This window comes from Castor canadensis, chromosome 11, assembly GCF_047511655.1.
Source record: "Castor canadensis chromosome 11, mCasCan1.hap1v2, whole genome shotgun sequence".
NCBI classification, from domain to species: Eukaryota; Metazoa; Chordata; class Mammalia; order Rodentia; family Castoridae; genus Castor; species Castor canadensis.
The window spans coordinates 11,889,731-11,913,469 of record NC_133396.1 but is presented as its reverse complement, the minus strand read 5'-3'; the positions used below and the strand labels follow the sequence as shown (position 1 = coordinate 11,913,469).

At 41.2% G+C, this 23,739-nt stretch overlaps 1 protein-coding gene across 1 annotated transcript in view; it reads right to left on the bottom strand.

Annotated features, from left to right (window-relative positions):
- Nucleotides 1-22,861, bottom strand: part of LOC141414065 (uncharacterized) — a 29,374-nt gene extending 6,513 nt beyond the window's left edge. The window contains exons 1-2 of the mRNA XM_074048936.1: nucleotides 22,794-22,861; nucleotides 8,138-8,322 (exon numbers count right to left, since the gene is read on the bottom strand). Of these exons, the coding sequence (XP_073905037.1) occupies nucleotides 8,138-8,322; nucleotides 22,794-22,861 (253 nt within the window). The remainder of the gene's footprint in view (nucleotides 1-8,137; nucleotides 8,323-22,793) is intronic.
- Between the last annotated feature and the right edge of the window lie 878 nt (nucleotides 22,862-23,739).

The following is a 23,739-nucleotide window of genomic DNA, read 5'->3' as shown; positions in this document are numbered from 1 at the left end:
TCTTTCTGAGTTTGCTAAAACCCTTCATTCTGAGGTGATGGTAGGATTCTGGAACTTAGCGTAGAGCAAAGTCTTCTGTTCGTGAAAGAAGAGCAGAAGTGAGGAGCGTTTGGGTTGAGCAAGAGTTCTGTCCCATTTAGCTTAACTGCCGCTCTGCATCTCAGAACTTTGCAGACACACGTGGTACGACTTCCCTGTGGACCCCAGGAGAACCAAACCTATTCTTAATTTTATAACACCAGAGACCACATGTCTCTGTCTTGAATGGCGCCCATGGCCCAGCATTATCTTTAAAGAGGATTCCAGCCTCCTTGGGCTTGGCCAAAGCCCTCAGTCAGTCAGTGTCTGCTTTGTGCCGCATTTACAGTCAGTTCTGCTGCAAGCAGGGGGTGTTCACATGCAGAAGGGGTCGGCCCCACCCAGCTCAGGGTGTGTTCCTGGGTTGGAGGAGGTGGAGGGAGAGGGAGGAGGCAGGGGCTCCAGGGGCTCTGAGTTGCTCTTTAATCCTGTGAGATAACCAATTGGGCAATTTTTAAGTTCCTATCCTTAGTAATGATTTTTTGGGGGCAGGGTAGTGGAGGAGAAGAAGGGAGAGAGGCTGTTCTCTGGAAGTGATTACACCCTGGAGAGTGATACACATATTCATAGAAAATTGAGAAAAAATTTAAAAGATTTGTTTCTAACCTCAAAATTAGTTCCATGTCCTAATTAGATCCAAAAGCACATCTCCTTGAGCACAGAAAGGGCATCTTTGCATCTTGGCACTAGACTCCAAGCTATTGAAGGTCAAATTTGGATACTTCTGACCTTCGAAGCCCCAGCAGTCAGCATGAAGTATACAGTAGGTGCTTAATGCACGCAGTTAGCAGAGTGAACACTGAATTAGCAAGCAGAAAACATGCTGAGCCCCAGCAGCTGTTTTGGGTATGTGGGGAGATTAATCTTTTGTTGGCACTGACCCAGCTATTCCCCGCCTTGAGATGAGCAGCTCTGCTGAGAGCAGTGATATGTGGGGCCGTGTCTTGAAAGGTGTTGAAATATGTTGACTTCAATTTCTTTGCTGAAAGTAAGTGGGAAATTTCTTACCACTGCTCAGGTATCTTTGGCTTCTAGGTCTCTAGCACTTTCTTTTAAAAGGAAATTTAGTAATTTAGGAAAACACTAAACTGGCAGAACAGCAATTCTCAACCCTGGGAGTGTGTTGGAGACTCTTGGGGAGGTTTAAAAAAATCCCAGGGCATAGATGGACCCCATGCCAACTGCACCTGAGTTTTGGTGGGGGGACTCTGGACCAATCCTCCAGGTTATTCCAATATGGGCAGCGGAAACTGGGCTGGAGCAATGGCACCACATAGATGCTCCTTTAATTGCAGTGTAAGCAGCTGAAGCAGGGGGATACTGAAGGTGGAAATAATAATTCTAAGGATTACAATATTTAATTGGCTTCAGCACTTTTGATTTTTAACAGTTGCTCCAATAAGCCAAGAAACCTTTGAGTCTTTATATCAGAAAAATCATTTAGTTGGACTGAAGCCTATTGCTTCCTGCCTACTTTTGAATTGGGGAAAACTATCAGTACTAAAGGAACACTATGATTTCTTTTAAAGCAAGGTTTGTGTCATTATTTTCTGAATTTCAAGTTCCTAGTTTAGGGCCTGCTATGGAGTTGATGTTCAAAAATGCTAACGTGATTACAGCAGTCACTGCTTGCTGGGCACTTAGTGTGATATCCAGCATCTCACTTAATCTCTAGACCAATGAAATGACACAGATCCTATGAGCATCTTCATTGTACAGGGTACGACAGGCAGAATTCTAAGAAGGTCTCAAGGTTCTGCTCTCAATCCTGCGTATTCTAGACAATCTCCTTGAGTATGGGCTGGACCTGTGAATCTGATGAGCCCTGGGGTGACTATGATTATGTGATTACATCACAGGATGGAACAGATGAAGGAATTTTGCCGATGTAGCTAAGGACCCTAATCAGTTGACTTTGAAGAAATCAAAAGGAGGCTTATCTTGGGTGGCTTGATAAGAGGGTTCAGGATCAAAGCCTGCTGGCCTTGAAGAAGCAAGCCACCAGGGGGCCTAAAGCTGCAAGGAACTAAATCCTGCCAACAACTCTGACTCTCAAAATAAAATTGAACAGAGGACTCAGCTAAGTTCTGCCCATACTCCTGACCCTCAGAAACTGACATAATTAACAGGTGTTTAAAACCACTAAATGTGTGGTTATTTGCTAACCTGGTGAGAGAACATGAATGCACTAGAGAAGAAGTAACGATACAGAGCAGTCAAAGGACCCGCCCTAGGAACCGGTGGAGCTCAGTCAAGACCTGACATTTGTGACTCCATGCTGTTCAACCACAGCCCTAAACCTAGTTTCTAAAATCAGGGTCATTTGCATCAGCTCACTGGTTTTCCATGAGCTATAAACTGGGACAAAACCAAGGCTGACTCTAAACACTGCTGCTTTGTGAAGAGGAGTTAGAGGCAGAGACTGCCTGCACATCCCACACACTGCACATCTACACACACAGTGCAGGAATTGGGGTCAGACATGGACAGAGCGTCTTTTCTAGGTCCACACTCCAACATGTCCTCCATGTTGATTAATTTGTAACTTGTTCTCAAGAGAAAGAGGGAAGAAATGCTGTTTTAATCAGGACTGGAAGCCCAAAGAAACCTCAAGAAAGAGACATGATTGTGCCCCATGGTGACACCCATCTGCTTGACTCCAGATGGGTGCTGAGTTGCCTTTCTGATCAGGTCTCAGATTTAGAATTTCAACCATCCTAATTATTGCAATTTTCCTTCCTTAAAGAAAAGATAGGCTTTACCTCTAGCAGCAATGAACATTTTAATTCAGATTTTTCATTTTGTTAAGGAGAAGGGAAGGAGATAGGGAGACAGAGGAGAGGGAAAGAGAGAGAGAAGAAGAGGGAGGGAAAGGAAGGGCAAGAGAGGAAAAGGGAGGGAGAGGAAGGAAGGGAGAGAGAGAGGAGGAGAGAGGAGATACAGGAAGAAAAGGGAAAGAGAAGGAAAGAGAGAGAAAGAAAAGGAAAGGGAGAAGGGGAGAGAGAGAGGAGGGAGGAAGGGAGAGAGGGGGAGAGAGATATTTTACTTTAGGACTCATTTGGACTCTCTGCAGGAACTGGCTCTCTACTGGGGGCTGAAGGTCAGTATTTGTGAGGAGATGTGTGTCCTCCCATGTGATTATGAATACATTCTCAGGTTTCTGTCACCATCTTTCTGCCATCTCTGTTCCACACCAGAGGGTATTTGGAAGCCAAGAGATGCTGTGTGAGCTTTGCAGCTGCCAATGGTATAGAACTAGACTGAGGAGTCACTTAGCAGCTCTGTGACCTTGGGCCTGTCACTGGACTTTTGTAAACCTTAGTTTCTTCTGTAAATCAGGCATGATATCAACATTGGTTCTTCCCTCTTCCTCAGTGAGAGGGTCTTGATTGTGGGATGAAGTCAGTGTTTCCTAGCTAAAACCATTCCACGATTTTGCAACTGGGATGACCCTGTGACAGTTCTGGTCAATGAGAAAGTAAAAGTCTATTGGTAGGGAAGAGGTGTCTTGGAATCATTTTCTTGTACACAGCTAGACTGTGCCTTTTTCTTTTCCTTGCATCTACCTGTCTTCTTCCTGCCTGGAAAGTGTATGTGACCTACAGAGATGGATAGCCATCTTGTGAACATGAGACTAAGGAAAAGCAGGAAACTAAGAACGGCTTGGGTCTCTGGTGGAATTATGGAGCCACCTACTAGCCTGGCACTCTAGACATCAAATATGGGGGCATATATTCCTCTTTCTGTTGAAGACAATACTTTCTTTTATCCCTTCTTCTTTTTTCTTTTTCTTTTTCTTCTCCTTCCTTTTCCTTTTTCTTCTTTGTTGGTGGTACTAGGGTTTGAACCCAGAGCTTTGCACTTGCCGGGCAAATGCTCTATCTCTTGAGTCATGCCTCCAGCTCCCACATGAATTTCTTTCTGATACAAAAACCTACTTCATACTTTACACTCCCTAAGCATTTGAAAAATACTCAGTAAACTGTCAAATGTTAAGGTGTGTCAGAATAATTCAACATCTTTACTGTAATTAAAGGATTCCTTTGTAGAGCTGAAGTCAGTGTGAGGGGGAAGGAACAGGGCACCTCTCTTTCTCAGTACTGATTTTTGGGAAACATAGATGTAGTGTGGGCTAAGGAATAAGTGTGGCCAAAATAGAATTTAACCAGGATAACAAATCAGTCATCAGGCCTAAAATGTCTAATTTTGTCTGAGGCAGAAAAGACCAAAGAATGAGTTGTCGGATGTCTTTGAACACCCCTTGCCTCAGGGTCTATTTGAGATCTAGGAGGCTGTGGTAAGATAAATGGGCAGTAGCTACTCATCTTTCAGCAAGGTCAATGCCTGCCTGGATAGATACTGGACCTGGAACAAGAAGGGAACAGACACATCCACCCCTTCCTAATCTAGCTATAGCTGAATCCCTGAATTCAACTCAAGAGCTAGACCTCAAAGGGCAGTCAGAGACAGTGTGATGAAGATGGGGCTAAAAACAAAAACAAAAACAAAAACACTGTTTACCACTTAGGGCCATGGGAGGTGGGAAGAGTTAGCCTGAAGAAGATGGACCCATTGGGGGACATGACAGTCTTCAAATCCTTGAAGAACTGTAATTTAGAGTGAGGGTCAAGCTTATTTTGGCTCTATCTCAAAGGTGGAATCAGAACCATTTTTTTCTGGTAGCTCCTGGGAGGCAGATTTGGATTCAGGTTTGGATTTGGGTGCACATTCACCACTAGCAACCATAGCTGCCAAAGACTGAGTGGTCCATCTCAGAGGAAGGTCCCATTCCTGTCTGTGCTTAAGCACATAATGAAGTTATACTTGCTGGTTGTTGTACAGAGTTCCCAAAGTGCGTTCATGAGTTGGTTTCTTCCATCAGTTAATTAATTGATGAGTTGTACAGCTATTTAGTGTGTTTTATGTGTCAGGCTTTTAGTGGTCAGACTACAACTTTTAAGATCTTTCCCAACTTTGTTTTCTTTGATGCTCTGAGTTTAATGAACTCCCACCTTACACTATGAAAAACCATGGCGCCAAGATCAGTAGCAAGTCGCACATACCACACAGTATGTAAGCAGAGGATCCTCCATTCTCTTTGAACTCTTGATCTATTTGCTCTGTTTTCTTTTTCTCTCATCGTCCCTTTCCAGACCAAAAAAAATAAAATGTCATGCTATACTAAACTACCCAGACTTAGTGAGTGTGTTTGGACGGGAGGCGCAATTATCCAATATTGGTCTGAAAGATGTGTTTTCCTGACTCTGGACAAATTGGAGCAAGCTCTCCCTTTGATCTGCAATCTTCCAAATTTCCCCTGATACCCTCGAGCAGAGGCAGATTACATGCAGGAACTGTGGTTCTGATTGCTGCAAACACATGGCTGGGGAGGGCTGTGAATTCTTCAGTCAGTCACCCCCCGCTATCTTCTGTACTTAGATTCCAAAACATTGTTGTGGAAATCACACACTTCCAAGCAAACCCATTTCTTTTTAAATGTTTTTGAGTTTCTGTCTCTGTCTCTCTCCAACACACACACACACGCCCCAACTCTGCTACTCCACTGCCAGACTTTACATTTTTCCTCTGTGGATGTTTCCTCTATTAGTTACAATGCAATGCATCATCCAGCAATGGAAGATAGCCTTGCTTCTGTAGCTGGTCACTCCCAAATTCAACAGGGATGCCCAGCTCCAGCCAACCTTTCTTCCTCCATACTTCATCTGGCTTTCAACATCTATGAAAGCAAATTGGTGGCTGTGGAAGTCTGCCCGGCGCTGGCAAAAGCCTCAGTTGGAAACTTGCTTTGTAATTTCCTGAGTTTTTAGGGTCAGAAGTGGGTAGACACCCCCAGATGGAAGAAAAAGCCTAATCACTTTCACGTGGAAGGAAAATAAGGAACAGACAGGCTTACATATGTGCAGTGAGTGGGGATTCTGATCTCAGGCTGAAGCAACTGCTTTCTGAGGGAGTGAGTGCTGACCTGAGATGGTTTTCTTGGCCCAGGATGGGTCATACGTGGGTGGGAGCTGTGTTCATACCCATGGCTCTGCAAGGGTGGGGATGAGTTGGAGAAGGGATTGGGGCCCCTTATTGCATTCTCTGTGTCTGTGTCTTTGATCATCTTTATAGTTTTATTCTCTGTGTGTTTTCATTGGAATAGAGCCTGTCTCACAGTGGGTGCTAAACAAGTGTTTGCTGAATGAAAGAATGAGTGAGGTTTTAAATCATAAGCTTCCTGTCACTTAGTTCACTGCGCAAATGATTGATGCCTGTAGTGGAGGTAAAAACAAAAACAAAGAAACGAAACAAAAGGGAGCTAAGAGCTTTAAATGGAACTGGAGAGAAACAGAAGTTGGAGAGGCCGGAGCAATGCGGGAAGTATGAGTACATGTGGCGTTGGGAGGCCAGGGACTCATGGGAGACCTTCAGAAAATGTCTGATGGACAGTGGTGGTTGGCGGTGCATGAGCCTGGAGTTTCTCCCACAGCCTTTGATGTTGACACTTCCTTCTGAACTCTGTGTGTGGTGAAGATTTCGCACTTGCGCTGCCTTCAAGGCCAAGGCTTTCATCCTAAATAAAGGGTCTTTCCTTCCTTTCCCTCCACATTTGCTAAGTCTCTTCTCTTTTCTTTCCCTACCCTACAATTCTCCTTGATTGCTACTTGCAGTTCTGGGGAGCAAGACTGGGCCTTGCGAATGAGCTATTTTCTAAGTGCTTCCTTATCAAGGTCACCCTTTCACAGCTTTCATGGGACAGATGTGACTAAAATCAAGACTTTTTTGACTAAAGTCAAAATTGTGACTTTTCAAGAAAAATATGCAGCATCTGCATAACTAGAAATTCTGACTTTCTGCAATGAGAATCCTGGAGGTAATTTAGACAATTTATGTGTCCCCTTTGGCAATTGCTCTATGTTAATGTCAGGAAGAGTTGCATTTTCTAGTTAGTCAATGAGACCTAAAGACAACTTTTCACCTTAAAAATACCTCCTGGCAGCCAGGCATAGTGGTATATGCCTATAATCTCAGCTAGTCAGAAGGCTGAAGTGGGAGGATCGGGAATTTGAGCCAGCCTGGGCTACATATCTCAAAAACAACAAACAAATGAACAAACAAAATACCTCCTAGCTTCCTCCACCCCGTCCATATGGTATTCTTAGCAGATACATCATGTATTTGCAAAAAGTTTGATTTCTTTAGGTAGAGGAAGAGATGGAAATGGGGAGATGGCTGGCTTCCCTGTCTTCCCAACTCTCTCTGCACAGTGTAGGCTCCTCCGTTGTTTAGCTCATGGTGGCAAATTAGGCCTTGCAAACCATGAGCAAGGATAAGTAATTCTTCAGATAATAGGTATGTTAGGCAGAGGGGAAGGGTCAATGAGAGGGGGGAAGGAGAAAGAATTTGCAAAGGGAGAGAGATGGAGAGGTGGTGACCAGCTGGGTTGCTATTTTCTGTAGCAGTGCTCTGAAGTCATTTACAATAGGCACTAGACTAGTAATTCCTCGCACTTGAAGAGAAGCCTCATTGGCTAGTGGCTGTTCTCAGGCTCAGCTGTCTGCCTCACTGGCCTTGGAGACTGGATCCAGCATGGAGGAGCTCAATTCTGTAAAAGCAACTATAAAAAATGGGACAGAGTTGTGGGTTCTGGGCCAGAACCAAATTATCCTCTGGAGACAGTGCTCACGCACTTCCTTCAAATAATCAGATTCTCTTCCTGAGATGAGGCTGACCTTTTGGAACTCAGGACACGGAATGAATATGAGTACCGAGCTTTTGGCATGCATGGGCTTTGGTTTCACTGGAAGCAATCCTGTTTGACCCAACACTGGGTAACACTTACATATAAGGTTTTTGAGCTAGAAGTTCGGTCTGGGTAGTACAAGCTCTACAGACTTGCTGTTGTAATATTGCTTTAAAAATATATATATTAGTATTGTCTTACAACATCAGCTCCATTCTTGCCGTGGGAGGCTCCAGCTCCAGGGTCCTGTTTCATAAACACAAAGGATGCCTGGGAGAGCACTGGGACTGGGGTGGTACCCTGGGCTGCCCTTACCATTTGTGATTTTTTGAAGTTCTATTTTGTTGAGAGAAGGGCCTTCCACAGCAGCTGTGTCTTCTCCAATCTCCTTAATTTGGTTCTCAGTGCTCTGGGCATCTTCTGTCTCCTGCAGCATCAGACCATGAGGCAAGTGCTGGTCTTCTTGCTTTGTGTTCTCCTTCTTCCTCTCATGGGGAATTCTAAATATAAAAAAAAATCCATCATTAAGTGTGATGTTCTGAATCATTCAACAACCTCAAAACGAGAGGACCAGTGTCTAGTCATGAAAAGAAGGGGTTGAATGGGACCCCCAATGTCATGAAAAATGACTTGATTTAGAAAGAAAAGAAGTTGATGTGGACAGCTTATTCTTGCAAAAGACAGAGCTGAGAGAAGAGTGGGCACACCCTCCTCCTCCTGAGGAGTACAGCAATTGGAGAACAGGTCTTCCATACTAATGCCACCAGAGGTGGCACCAACACTTATAGGTGTTGAAAGCTTGGTCCCAGCTGGTGGTGCTATTGGGAGTGGTGTAAATGTTAGGAGGTGTGGCCTAGTTAGAGGAAGTAGGCACTGGAGGTTGTGTCCTTGAAGGGTACATTTGGTCCCTGGTTTCTCTCTCTCTCTCTCTCTCTCTCTCTCTCTCTCTCTTCTCTCTTTGTTCCACCAGACACTCCTTGCCATGATGGACTGCTTGGTCACAGATCCAGAAACAATGGAACCAGCTGACCATGGACTGATTCCTATGAAACTATAAGCAAAAATAGTATTTTCTCCTTTAAGTTGATTTCCTTGGGTATTTTGCCATAGCAATGGAAATCTGACTAGCACATAAATATATTTTATTTTTGTGGGGTAGGAAAAAATACCACATGTTAGATTGTGTTTTCTACTTTTTCTACCTCTTCACATTAAGTAATTTATTTGTTTTGTTTTTTGTTTTTTAGGAGTGTCAAACATGGTTCCCTAGTGACTCCTAACCAAACACCTAGGACATCTCACTTGTCAAGAGCCATACAGTTCTTCCTGATTCATGCCTGCTCACTACTCCTTCCCTTGTGCTGTTTCACCAGCAAAATATTCCAGTGCCCTAGGAATGCCCCAGGATCTTTGCCTTCTGTCACTTGGCCTGGGTTTCTCCCTCTACTTGGAATGCTGCACTTTCCTTGCTCTCCTCCCCTCTGCCCCACACTGTCCTTCATTCTCCCTGAAATGCCTATTATCACTTTCTTTATGGTGCTGGCCATGACACCTTCCTCTCCTACCCCAGACCTGTCCTCCCTCTGGTCCCCAGTGCACTATAAGTAAGTAAGATTACTTGTTTCATGAGTTGTTCCATGAGTCGTAGATTCTCTCTACTCCCTTCACCAATGTTCTAGTAAGTAGCACTCATCTAGCAATATACAGGTGCTCAATCCATATTTGATAGATGGGTGGCAAAATATTGGGTGTAAGAAGAGAGGAACAAAAATAGTAGATTCAAAATATTAATGATGGGTAACAGAAAATCTGGGCTGTGCCTTTTTAACTGACCCTAAATCCACAGTGATGTCCAGAGAGTGAAGAGGGTCCTTCTCTACCTGAGAAGGTTAAGGGTGTCCTGGGATTGGTTAAGGGCTCAGAAGGCAGCACATGACTTTGCTTTGGCATTTTGTGGTTAGTCCATCTGCAGAAGCACTAAATGGTAACATCTCTGGTGGGTTCATTGTTCCCCCTTGAAAACCAAAGAAACTTAATCTGAAAACCAACATCCTAAAGGTGGTCATCCTAAAGGATTTAGAAATAACATAGTCCCAACTAGAACCTTATGTTAGTATCAGTCATTAAACTACACTAGCTGATATTGGACAGAAACTTGAAGTTTTCTTCATGCCACCCAGAGTAAAAATGATGCATCACCTATATGAGTTTGAACTTGGTTTCTGAAGTTGTGGCATCTGAAGCCTCTTTTCATTCCTGACAGTTCTCTTGCTCCTCTCAAAAGATCTTGCTTATGCAATCAATTCATGTGTTGCACAGTTGCGAGTATCTGGGCAGTTTTTTTTTTTTTTTTGAAGACAAAATTCTTTTTTTTTTTACTAAAATCCAGTATGGTTTTATTTATTTATTTATTTATTTTGGGTTATTTAGATTAATTCTTTTTTTTTTTCATTTTTCTTTTATTATTCATATGTGCATGCAAGGCTTGGTTCATTTCTCCCCCCTGCCCCCACCCCCTCCCTTATCACCCACTCCACCCCCTCCCGCTCCCCCCCCCAATACCCAGCAGAAACTATTTTGCCTTTATCTCTAATTTTGTTGTAGAGAGAGTATAAGCAATAATAGGAAGGAACAAGGGGTTTTGCTGGTTGAGATAAGGATAGCTATACAGGGCATTGACTCTCATTGATTTCCTGTGCGTGGGTGTTACCTTCTAGGTTAATTCTTTTTGATCTAACCTTTTCTCTAGTTCCTGGTCCCCTTTTCCTATTGGCCTCAGTTGCTTTAAGGTATCTGCTTTAGTTTCTCTGCATTAAGGGCAACAAATGCTAGCTAGTTTTTTAGGTGTCTTACCTATCCTCACCCCTCCCTTGTGTGCTCTCGCTTTTATCATGTGCTCATAGTCCAATCCCCTTGTTGTGTTTGCCCTTGATCTAATGTCCACATATGAGGGAGAACATACGATTTTTGGTCTTTTGGGCCAGGCTAACCTCACTCAGAATGATGTTCTCCAGTTCCATCCATTTACCAGCGAATGATAACATTTCGTTCTTCTTCATGGCTGCATAGAATTCCATTGTGTATAGATACCACATTTTCTTAATCCATTCGTCAGTGCTGGGGCATCTTGGCTGTTTCCATAACTTGGCTATTGTGAATAGTGCCGCAATAAACATGGATGTGCAGGTGCCTCTGGAGTAATAGTCTTTTGGGTATATCCCCAAGAGTGGTATTGCTGGATCAAATGGTAGATCGATGTCCAGCTTTTTAAGTAGCCTCCAAATTTTTTTCCAGAGTGGTTGTACCAGTCTACATTCCCACCAACAGTGTAAGAGGGTTCCTTTTTCCCTGCATCCTCGCCAACACCTGTTGTTGGTGGTGTTGCTGATGATGGCTATTCTAACAGGGGTGAGTTGGAATCTTAGCGTGGTTTTAATTTGCATTTCCTTTTTTGCTAAAGATGGTGAGCATTTTTTCATGTGTTTTCTGGCCATTTGAATTTCTTCTTTTGAGAAAGTTCTGTTTAGTTCACATGCCCATTTCTTTATTGGTTCATTAGTTTTGGGAGAATTTAGTTTTTTAAGTTCCCTGTATATTCTGGTTATCAGTCCTTTGTCTGATGTATAATTGGCAAATATTTTCTCCCACTCTGTGGGTGTTCTCTTCAGTTTAGAGACCATTTCTTTTGATGAACAGAAGCTTTTTAGTTTTATGAGGTCCCATTTATCTATGCTATCTCTTAGTTGCTGTGCTGCTGGGGTTTCATTGAGAAAGTTCTTACCTATACCTACTAACTCCAGAGTATTTCCTATTCTTTCTTGTATCAACTTAAGAGTTTGTGGTCTGATATTAAGATCCTTGATCCATTTTGAGTTAATCTTGGTATAGGATGATATACATGGATCTAGTTTCAGTTTTTTGCAGACTGCTAACCAGTTTTCCCAGCAGTTTTTGTTGAAGAGGCTGCTATTTCTCCATCGTATATTTTTAGCTCCTTTGTCAAAGATAAGTTGCTCATAGTTGTGTGGCTTCATATCTGGATCCTCTATTCTGTTCCACGGGTCTTCATGTCTGTTTTTGTGCCAGTACCATGCTGTTTTTATTGTTATTGCTTTGTAATATAGTTTGAAGTCAGGTATTGTGATACCTCCTGCATTGTTCTTTTGACTGAGTATTGCCTTGGCTATTCGTGGCCTCTTGTGTTTCCATATAAATTTCACAGTAGATTTTTCAATCTCTTTAATGAATGTCATTGGAATTTTGATGGGAATTGCATTAAACATGTAGATTACTTTGGGGAGTATCGACATTTTTACTATGTTGATTCTACCAATCCATGAGCATGGGAGATCTCTCCACTTTCTATAGTCTTCCTCAATCTCTTTCTTCAGAAGTGTATAGTTTTCCTTGTAGAGGTCTTTCACATCTTTTGTTAGGTTTACACCTAGGTATTTGATTTTGTTTGAGGCTATTGTAAATGGAATTGTTTTCATACATTCTTTTTCCGTTTGCTCATTGTTAGTGTATAGAAATGCTAATGATTTTTCTATGTTGATTTTATATCCTGCTACCCTGCTATAGCTATTGATGATGTCTAGAAGCTTCTGAGTAGAGTTTTTTGGGTCTTTAAGGTATAGGATCATGTCGTCTGCAAATAGGGATATTTTGACAGTTTCTTTACCTATTTGTATTCCTTTTATTCCTTCTTCTTGCCTAATTGCTCTGGCTAGGAATTCCAGTACTATGTTGAATAGGAGTGGAGATAGTGGGCATCCTTGTCTGGTTCCTGATTTTAGAGGGAATGGTTTTAATTTTTCTCCGTTAAGTATAATGCTGGCTGTAGTTTTGTCATATATAGCTTTTATAATGTTGAGGAACTTTCCTTCTATTCCTAGTTTTCTTAGAGCTTTTATCATGAAATGGTGTTGGATCTTATCAAAGGCTTTTTCTGCATCTATTGAGATGATCAAGTGGTTTTTGTCTTTGCTTCTGTTAATGTGGTTTATTACGTTTATTGATTTTCGTATGTTGAACCACCCCTGCATCCCTGGGATGAAGCCTACCTGGTCGTGGTGAATAATCTTTTTGATGTGTTGCTGAATTCGGTTTGCCATTATTTTGTTGAGGATTTTTGCATCAATGTTCATTAAGGAGATTGGCCTATAGTTCTCCTTTTTGGAGGTGTCTTTGCCTGGTTTTGGGATAAGTGTAATACTGGCTTCATAAAATGTGTTTGGCAGTTTTCCTTCCCTTTCTATTTTGTGGAACAGTTTAAGGAGGGTTGGTATCAGTTCTTCTTTAAAGGTCTGATAGAATTCAGCAGAGAATCCATCAGGTCCTGGACTTTTCTTTGTGGGGAGACTCTTGATTGCTGCTTCAATTTCATTTTGTGTTATAGATCTATTCAGGTGATTAATTTCTTCTTGGTTCAGTTTTGGATGATCATATGTATCTAGAAATCTGTCCATTTCTTTTAGATTTCAAATTTATTTGAATATAGGTTCTCAAAGTAGTCTCTGATGATTTCCTGGACTTCCATGGTGTTTGTTGTTATCTCCCCTTTTGCATTCCTAATTCTACTAATTTGGGTTTTTTCTCTCCTCATTTTAGTCAGGTTTGCCAGGGGTCTATCGATCTTGTTTATTTTTTCAAAGAACCAACTTTTTGTTTCATTAATTCTTTGTATGGTTTTTTTGGTTTCTATTTCGTTGATTTCAGCTCTTATTTTTATTATTTCTCTCCTTCTATTTGTTTTGGGATTTGCTTGTTCTTGTTTTTCTAGGAGTTTGAGATGTATCATTAGGTCATTGATTTGGGATCTTTCAATCTTTTTAATATATGCACTCATGGCTATAAACTTTCCTCTCAAGACTGCCTTAGCTGTGTCCCATAGGTTCCGGTAGGTTGTGTTTTCATTTTCATTGACTTCCAGGAACATTTTAATTTCCTCTTTTATTGCATCGATGATCCATTCTTCATTAAGTAATGAGTTATTTAGTTTCCAGCTGTTTGCATGTTTTTTGTCTTTACTTTTGTTGTTGAGTTCTACTTTTACTGCATTGTGGTCAGATAGTATGCATGGTATTAGTTCTATTTTCTTATATTTGCTGAGGCTTGCTTTGTGCCCTAGGATGTGATCTATTTTGGAGAAGGTTCCATGGGCTGCTGAGAAGAATGTATATTGTGTAGAGGTTGGATGAAATGTTCTGTAGACATCTACTAGGTCCACTTGATCTATTGCATATTTTAGATCTTGGATTTCTTTATTGAGTTTTTGTTTGGATGACCTATCTATTGATGATAATGGAGTGTTAAAGTCTCCCACAACCACTGTGTTGGCGTTTATATATGCTTTTAGGTCTTTCAGGGTATGTTTGATGAAATTGGGTGCGTTGACATTGGGTGCGTACAGATTGATGATTATTATTTCCTTTTGGTCTATTTCCCCTTTTATTAGTATGGAATGTCCTTCTTTATCTCGTTTGATCAATGTAGGTTTGAAGTCTACTTTGTCAGAGATAAGTATTGCTACTCCTGCTTGTTTTCGGGGGCCATTGGCTTGGTAAATCTTCTTCCAGCCTTTCATCCTAAGCATATGCTTTTTTTCTGTCGGTGAGATGAGTCTCCTGTAAGCAACAAATTGTTGGATCTTCTTTTTTAATCCATTTTGTCAAACGGTGTCTTTTGATGGGTGAATTAAGTCCATTAACATTAAGCGTTAGTACTGATAGGTATGTGGTGATTCCTGCCATTTAGTTATCTTAGTTGTTTGAAGGTTTGATTGTGTGTACCTAACTTGATGTTACTCTCTACTGTCTTGCTTTTTCTTATCCTGTGGTTTGGTGCTGCCTGCCTTTTCATGGTTAAGTTGGGTTTCACTTTCTGTGTGCAGGATCCCTTGCAGAATCTTTTGTAATGGTGGCTTTGTGGTCACATATTGTTTTAGTTTCTGCTTATCATGGAAGACTTTTATTGCTCCATCTATTTTGAATGATAGCTTTGCTGGGTAGAGTATCCTGGGGTTGAAGTTATTTTCATTCAGTGCCCGGAAGATCTCACCCCACGCTCTTCTTGCTTTTAATGTTTCTGTTGAGAAGTCTGCTGTGATTTTGATGGGTTTACCTTTGTATTTTACTTGTTTTTTCTCTCTTACAGCCTTCAATATTCTTTCCTTAGTTTCTGAACTTGTTGTTTTAATGATGATATGTCGTGGAGTAGTTCTATTTTGATCTGGTCTGTTTGGTGTTGAAGACAAAATTCTTAAGCTTAGAAAAACATCTGCTCTCTGTCTGCTCACTAGATTCCTGCAATTTTTCTAGCAAGTTGTGACATTTGAACTAACAATCCTAAAGCATATTTTAACACATTAAGGAAATCTACATTCAATAAATATGCTATTCTACATTTCTCTAGTGCCCTATTTGAGGATCTGAAAGTGCTTTGCTCACCTTGGGATTCTTGTGTATAAAGTTGTAGCTAAGCATTACCATATACCATATCTGGCAGATATGCAAGTATGTCTGAGCCCACAGGACTCAATTAAACCCAGCCTTGTCAAGATGAATGGGGCCATCCTGTGGCTACTGGGGAACTGGGATGCCTTCATGAGAATAGATTCTGGCACTTCAAAATTATACTCATAAAATACTGAAGAGAAAAGAATGATTTTTAAAAGACCAGTGGAGAACTGACCACATTTCCATCTGTTTCGAATTAAACGTGTTTATTATCTTTGCATCTTGCTCCCCAGACCAACGTTATCAGTTAGAAAATATCTTCTGTAATCTTAACTGAAAGCGTGTTTTTTTTTTAATAAGTTTATCTGGCTGCTTGCTTTCACACACCAGGTAGTGATAATTTTTCCTTCACTTTGGCTCTAATAGGTGCTTTATTGGAGCTATAACATGGTGTCCGTGGGATCTGTTCATTCGACACTTGTTTTTTGCTACCTGTTATACTTCAGGGTCTCTGCTAGATTATGGGGGAGATGGTAGAAAAGATAACAAATAAATACAGAAGTAATTGTAGTTTGCAGAAGGTGCCAGAATAGAAAGAAACAAGGGAGCTAGAGAGGGCGTAGCTGCCAAGGGCAACCATAATATTGAATGGTCAGAAGAGGCTCTTTGGCAAAAGAATTTGGAGCAGAATCTGGAGGATCAGAACTGAGATCCAAATAGAAACTGGGGCTCGAGTACCCCAGGCGGAGGAAATGGCAACGTAAAGGCTTTGGGGCAGTTAAGGGCTTGGAATATTTGAGGAAGAAAAAGAAGCCAGTGCGGTCAAAGTGGCATTGACAGGGAAATGTCATGACATGAGGCTGGAGAGGAAGCCTGAGGCAGGCCATGAAGGTCTTATGGGAAATGGCCCTGATTTTAGACTCTATACCAAAAGCAATGGAAGCCAATGAGAAAATGCCATGTTTGGATTTGCAGTTTATGAAAATTAAGGGGCGGGTTAATTTGTGAAGAACTGATTATAGAGGGGAAGAGTGGAACAGGGAGGCCACAAGGGAGGCAGTTGTCCCAGTCCAGGTGAGAGATGATGGTGATTTGCCCTGGGAGAGCTTCACTGGAGATAGGGAGCGCAGGATGGGATTGAGAGAGAATTTGGAGATGCACTGGCAAGACTTGCTGATGAATTGGGTTGAGGGTGAAAAGAAGATGCAAGGGAGTTCCTAGTGTTTGAACATGAACAATGGGGGTGGATGATGGTGCTGTTGACTGAGGTGAGGGAAATCATGGGGAAGGAACAGCTGTTTTGTGGGAAGGTAGGAACGGAAACTCATCTTGAGCCCATTAATTGGGGGAGACCTACTACTAAGCATTATGTAGAAATGAAGTCTTTTGGCAATACCTCACTTGAAGAGCAAACCTTGTAATTTATTGCTATACCTCTCAAAGTAATGATACACACACTTGAAAGAACATGCAACCAAGCTTGAGACACCTAAAGTTTGGGGGATTAGAAATGATTCAAGGGTTGGCAATAAATCTAGTGAATGACATAGCATGTGGAAGGACATAATCACAGATTTTCTCTTTTGCAACTTCTGGTCAGACTTTGTTATTGTATTGGAAGTAAACAGGGAGTCTGAAAGCTGCTTATGCTGAGAGGGATGGCTGAAACACCCAAAAGGAGGATGAATTACAGTCCAAGGAGAAAAGGGGGCATTCGTGCTTCAAGGATAGCATCCTCTTATTTAAACTTGTTCTTTGAGGTCCAGGGATTACAGCATTTTTTTTTTAAAGCTACTCTTTAAAATGACCATTTCTCTGTAAATTAAATATGAAAAACAAAAAGGGAACTGAGGCCTTGCCTAGTATTTTTTTTTTTTTTTGGCTGAGTCTCTGTCTTCCTATTAATTTTCAGTAAATGTTTGCTTTTTCACAGCCCGCCCACTTCCGAGGACACACTGTCCTGCTCTTTGCTTTGCTTATCTTTTCTTCTGTTTGGTGTTCTAACAGTGTCCGTGGTGTTTTTAGGAAGAATATTCGGATGATTGGTTAACAGTCTGCAAAGGAAGATGCATTATTTTGTGATTATTGCTGGCACCTGATATGGAAGAATAGATTGTCCCCAGGGGTTTCTGGTTTGTGCGTCTAGAATCTCAGAGTTGGGCAGGGAAAAGTCCACCATTGGTAGAAAAAGCTTAAGTTTTGAAATCAGAAAGACCTCAGTTGAATGCTTAGCTTTGCTGTTTTCTGTTTTGTGACTTTAGGTTTATGGCTTCATGTCTTTGAACCCAGTGTTTTCATCTGTGAAATGTGGATAATTATACATATATAAATTACGGGGGTGTTGTGAATAGTAAATGATATAACATACACAACGTTCTTAGCATGATATTTAATTCATACTGGTAGCCACAAATAGTCAATCATATTATTATTATTGAGCTTGCAAGCATACAGTTTTCAGCTTGACAGAAAAAAACACATTCTGTGTTTGTAACCCAGGAAGGACATCATGGGTGGGAGGTGTTGGAGTGAGGGGTGGGTTTCTCTGTTACAGTCCAGCAAATGTTGCAGATTGGAAAATCCTGCTGTATACTGTAACTCATTGATTTTTAAAATCAATGAATCAATTAAAGGTATCCATGCATGGTGGCCCATGTCTCTGATCTTAGTACTTGGGAGGCTGAGGCAGGAGGAGCATAAGTTTAAACCGGCCTAGCTACCTAGCAAGACCCTGTCTCAAAACAACGAAAGAACAAAAGTAAATAAAAATTTTTAAAGAAAGAAAAGAAAAAAGAAAAACAAAACCAACTGAAATTAAAATGGGACTTTTCAATGTGGACTGAAAGTGTCTCTTGAAAAACCAGAGCTGACATTCCAGATGGCAGCCATGACTTGGAAGGACAAGCCCTCTCCAAGGCTATCCTCCCCTCTCCAGCTCCCTGTCTGTCTTAGAGACTCTGATCTCAGATCTTACATATTGGGCAGCTTATTTGACTTTGAACAAACTCTCACTCTTTTAGTCTCAGTCACCCCATCTGTAAAGTGGAGACAGTAATAATGCTTGTCCCCAGAAGGTTATTTTAAGGAGTAGCTAATATCAGCAAAAAAGATTTTCAACAGTGCTTGGTTAACAGAAAGAACTCAGGACTGGCTGCTGTTTTCATTGGGAAGCTTTGCAAATTAGTGGATATCTAAAGGAATCATAATAACTTTGGGAGCTAATTGAGAACAATCTGAAGAAGGACACATATGTTCCCAGAGGAGGAACAAGTGCCTTGGACCATGTGGAATCAGCCAATGTAAAGAGAAGTGCTGGTTACTTTATACAGTTTGAGGTGGTTCCAACAGGATTCACTAATTGTTAAACAGGATTTGAGTGAGAAGAATTGAGACTTTCTCTTACATTTTAGCATGAGCAGCTGGAACACAGGACTGCTGTTTGCTGAGATATGATGGGTGATCATTTAATTCACTGTCCAAATTTTGAGGTACCCTTCTTATCCAAGGGTTCCACACTCACAGATCCAACCAACTGGGCATTGAAACGCTGGGGAAAACATACGTGTCTATACTGAGTGTGTACTAACTTTAAAAAAGATTGTTTTCCTTCTGAAGAAAGATTGAGGAAGACTATAGAAAGTGGAGAGATCTCCCATGCTCATGGATTGGTAAAATCAACATAGTAAAAATGTCTATACTCCCAAAAGTAAGCTACATGTTTGATGCAATTCCCATCAAAATTCCAACGACATTCATGAAAGAGATTGAAAAATCCACCTTGAAATTTATATGGAAACACAAGAGGCCACGAATAGCCAAGGCAATACTCAGTCAAAAGAACAATGCTGGAGGTATCACAATACCTGACTTCAAACTATATTACAAAGCAATAACAATAAAAACAGCATGGTACTGGCACAAAAACAGACATGAAGACCCGTGGAACAGAATAGAGGACCCAGATATGAAGCCAAACAACTATAACCAACTTGTCTTTGACAAAGGAGCTAAAAATATATGATGGAGAAATAGCAGCCTCTTCAACAAAAACTGCTGGGAAAACTGGTTAGCAGTCTGCAAAAAACTGAAACTAGATCCATGTATATCATCCTATACCAAGATTAACTCAAAATGGATCAAGGATCTTAATATCAGACCACAAACTCTAAAGTTGATACAGGAAAAAGTAGGAAATACTCTGGAGTTAGTAGGTATAGGTAAGAACTTTCTCAACAAAACCCCAGCAGCACAGCAACTAAGAGATAGCATAGATAAATGGGACCTCATAAAACTAAAAAGCTTCTGTTCATCAAAAGAAATGGTCTCTAAACTGAAGAGAACACCCACAGAGTGGGAGAAAATATTTGCCAGCTACACATCAGACAAAGGACTGATAGCCAGAATATATAGGGAACTTAAAAAACTAAATTCTCCCAAAACTAATGAACCAATAAAGAAATGGGCAAGTGAACTAAATAGAACTTTCTCAAAAGAAGAAATTCAAATGGCCAAAAAACACATGAGAAAATGCTCACCATCTCTAGCAAAAAAGGAAATGCAAATTAAAACCACACTAAGATTCCACCTCACCCCTGTTAGAATAGCCACCATCAGCAACACCACCACCAACAGGTGTTGGCGAGGATGCGGGGAAAAAGGAACCCTCTTACACTGTTGGTGGGAATGTAGACTAGTACAACCACTCTGGAAAAAAATTTGGAGGCTACTTAAAAAGCTAAACATTGATCTACCATTTGATCCAGCAATACCACTCTTGGGGATCTACCCAAAAGACTGTGACACAGGTTACTCCAGAGGCACCTGCACACCCATGTTTATTGCGGCACTATTCACAATAGCCAAGTTATGGAAACAGCCAAGATGCCCCACTACTGACGAATGGATTAAGAAAATGTGGTATTTATACACAATGGAATTTTATGCAGCCATGAAGAAGAACGAAATGTTATCATTCGCTGGTAAATGGATGGAATTGGAGAACATCATTCTGAGTGAGGTTAGCCTGGCCCAAAAGACCAAAAATCGTATGTTCTCCCTCATATGTGGACATTAGATCAAGGGCAAACAGAACAATGGGATTGGACTTTGAGCACATGATAAAAGCGAGAGCATTTTAGGATCCTCATTTAGGGGTGAGGATAGGTAAGACACCTAAAAAATTAGCTAGCATTTGTTGCCCTTAATGCAGAGAAACTAAAGCAGATACCTTAAAAGCAATTGAGGCCAATAGGAAAAGGGGACCAGGAACTAGAGAAAAGGTTAGATCAAAAAGAATTAACCTAGAAGGTAACATTCACGCACAGGAAATCAATGTGAGTCAACTCCCTGTATAGCTATCCTGATCTTAACCAGCAAAAACCCTTGTTCCTTCCTATTATGGCTTATACTCTCTCTACAACAAAATTAGAGATAAAGGCAAAATAGTTTCTGCTGGGTATTGAGGTGGGGGGAGCGGGAGGGGGTGGAGTGGGTGGTAAGGGAGGGGGTGGGGGCAGGGGGGAGAAATGACCCAAGCCTTGTATGCACATATGAATAACAAAAAAAAAAAAGAAAAAAAAAGATTGTTTTCTAAACAACACAGGATAGCAACTACTTATGTAGCATTTACATTGTGGTAGGTATTTTAAGTGCTCTTAGGGATGCTTTACAGTATATGTGGGGCTAGGTCCTGTGCAAATGCTACACCATTTGTATAAGAATCTTGAGCATCCATTCATTTTGCTATTCATGGGTGTCCTGGAACTAGTTCCCCATGAATACTGAGGGACAACTGTTCATACATAGATGGATACTGACAGAAATTAAACTGTGGTTAGAAAGACATGTTTTAAGGATGTAATATTTTTGAAAACTAGCATGAGATTTCCTTTTTCACACTGTCTTATACTTGACCCGGTCTTCATTCTCTTTCGGGGAAGGTGTTGTGACAGGATATCTAATGTTTGTTGGTCATACTCACCCTCCCTCTGTCCCACCCTGGAGCTGATCTGTTTCTATTACATCAGTGGTTCCCTTGTCTCTGGTTTAGGCCCATGGACTGCTCTGGCAGAGCTCAAGAGAAGAGAGAATAATGATTGCCAGCATTATTACCTTGCCTGGCCTCTCTGAGAGGTGACCTTGAGTATTACAAGATGGCGACTGAAGGCTACTACTTCCCTCTGCACGCTGTATCCTGGGTTTGGTGCCCAGTTCCTCAGATTATCACGTCTTGGAACTTGGGTGGTACTGGCTATGTTGTGATCAGTTAAACGCACTGTGCTGCTTCTTGCAGCATTCCTCTACCTCTCTGCTATCTTTGTAAACAATCCATTATTTATAAAAACCATTTTGACTTATCCTATTTTGATTTTTTTTTTTATTGAAACAGGGTCTTGCTATGTAGCCCAGGCTGGCGGCCTTGAACTTGAGATCTTCCTGCCTCAGTCTCTGAGCCACCACACACAGCATGACTCATCCTATTTTCAGTAAGTCATCACTGATGTAGCTTCCCCTGGTTTGGAGAAAATTAGGATAAAGTGGAAAGCAAAGAAAATGAGTCACTTTAAAGGTTCTAATTCTAAGACGGTATGTTGAATTCACAGCAAGGTAATCATCCTAGAAATCAGTCTTCATGGAAGGAGAAAAGGGTTTTATAAGTTTCTAGAGATTTCCTTTAGTATATAAAGAGCCATGCTAGATCACATAAGATCAATGAATGTCATAGTGTCCAGCAAGTAGAGGGAATGATTTATGGGAAATTTCTGGTAGATTGGAAGCGGAATTAGAAGGCATTTCCCCAAGAGGAGGGAGGGCAGTTCCTGTACAACAGAATGTGCGATGCAGCTTGGTCACTGAGGAGGGACTACCTACTCCCTCACCCCACCGTGCTTAAGCAAAACTGGGGCAGGGAGTTATGAGGCGTTCGAAACCCCCAAAGGAACCTCAGACACTGTGAGGAAGAGTTAACACATCCTGGCTTGTTCTCCCCATCCCTACTGTGTCCACTGTAGCAGGGAAGGGGAGGAGTAATCAGGACAGAGAGTTCCTCATGGCCTGGAGCCCCTCCCTGTAAGAAGTCACCAAGGGACAGAGAGAAATATTTTCCTGGCACAGGTTTGTAGTCAGGGGTAAAGAAGCAAGACGCCAGAAAGCATAGTGTAAATTTTGATCTAGTCCTTTGTCTCTCTCACAATATGGACCCTTTACATTGGACCTTCGCTTTGAGCCACTGACTCACAGTAAGGGTGGCGAATGAATTTTATCTAATGTGATCATTATTTTCACTTATTAATTCATTTCAAGACAACATTAAAGGCAATTAATACAGAATTAAAAATGTCCATAACCCCCAACCCTAAAGCAAAGGCATCCATTTTCAAAAATGTTTTCTTTGCTCTTGTTGTTAAAGCGTTGGCTGACACAGATTGATCAAACTCTTTGCCTCAGGAAGGCCATGCTGCCCACCACCTGAGCCTGTCCTTGGTGACATAAAGGAAGAGAGATGAGCTGATTACCTGATGCTGTCAGGCGACACTAAGCTTTGGCTTATTTGAGAGCTCTTCCAATTATTAAAACGGGACATTTTTAGAATGGTGTCCAGACTCAACAGTGTTCATGCAGCTCTTGCTTTTGCACAAAACCCCGGGATTCGTGGAGATTCATCTTCATTATTTCTCTGCCATCTTAGACCCTGATTCTGGAATGTCAACATTATGATGTTACTGGAGAATGGTGTGGATGGAATCCACAGGCTCTCATTAAGTGAATTACTAAAGAGCAGACTTCAGCTTTGCTGACTTCTGCATGTTTTTTTCCTTTCTGTTCGAATGCACATGACATTTTATGGAAATGTTTTTCTTGGATGACTGGAGAATGAACAGGGCTGCAAAAACATATTCCCCTGTTTTTGTTTGTATTGCTCTGATTTGGAGGCACTGAATGTTTTAAACTATTGCTTGAACTGCCTTTCACTTAGAACGCTAAAGAGACAGAATCAGATCTGCCCACATCCATGAGTAAGGGAGATGCCTGTTTCAACAATAGCACCTACCACAGTTAATCTAGAATTCTGGGTGCTTAACTGAAGTCCACTATATTAGCTTTAGCAGTATCGCCAGATGTTATCACGCTAACCAGATTAAATGGGAAAATCAGAGCATGATAAATCAGCCTGGTATTATTTATAACTTCCATCATTATTTCCACTGAGTTTTCCTTTTTGACCCATAAATAATTTAAAATAATTTCAGAATTTCCAAACATACAGGAGAATTTTTTTTCCATCTCTCCCTCTTTCTCTCTCTAGAATTGAGTTCTCATTTGTTGTGTCGTGGTCAGAGAAATATAGCCCATATATCTTATAAATTCTTTAATATTTATTGAAATACCATATAGGGCCTGGTATGTGCTCAGGTTTTGAAAATATTCGCTGAATACTTGAAAAGAATGCAGAGAATCTAA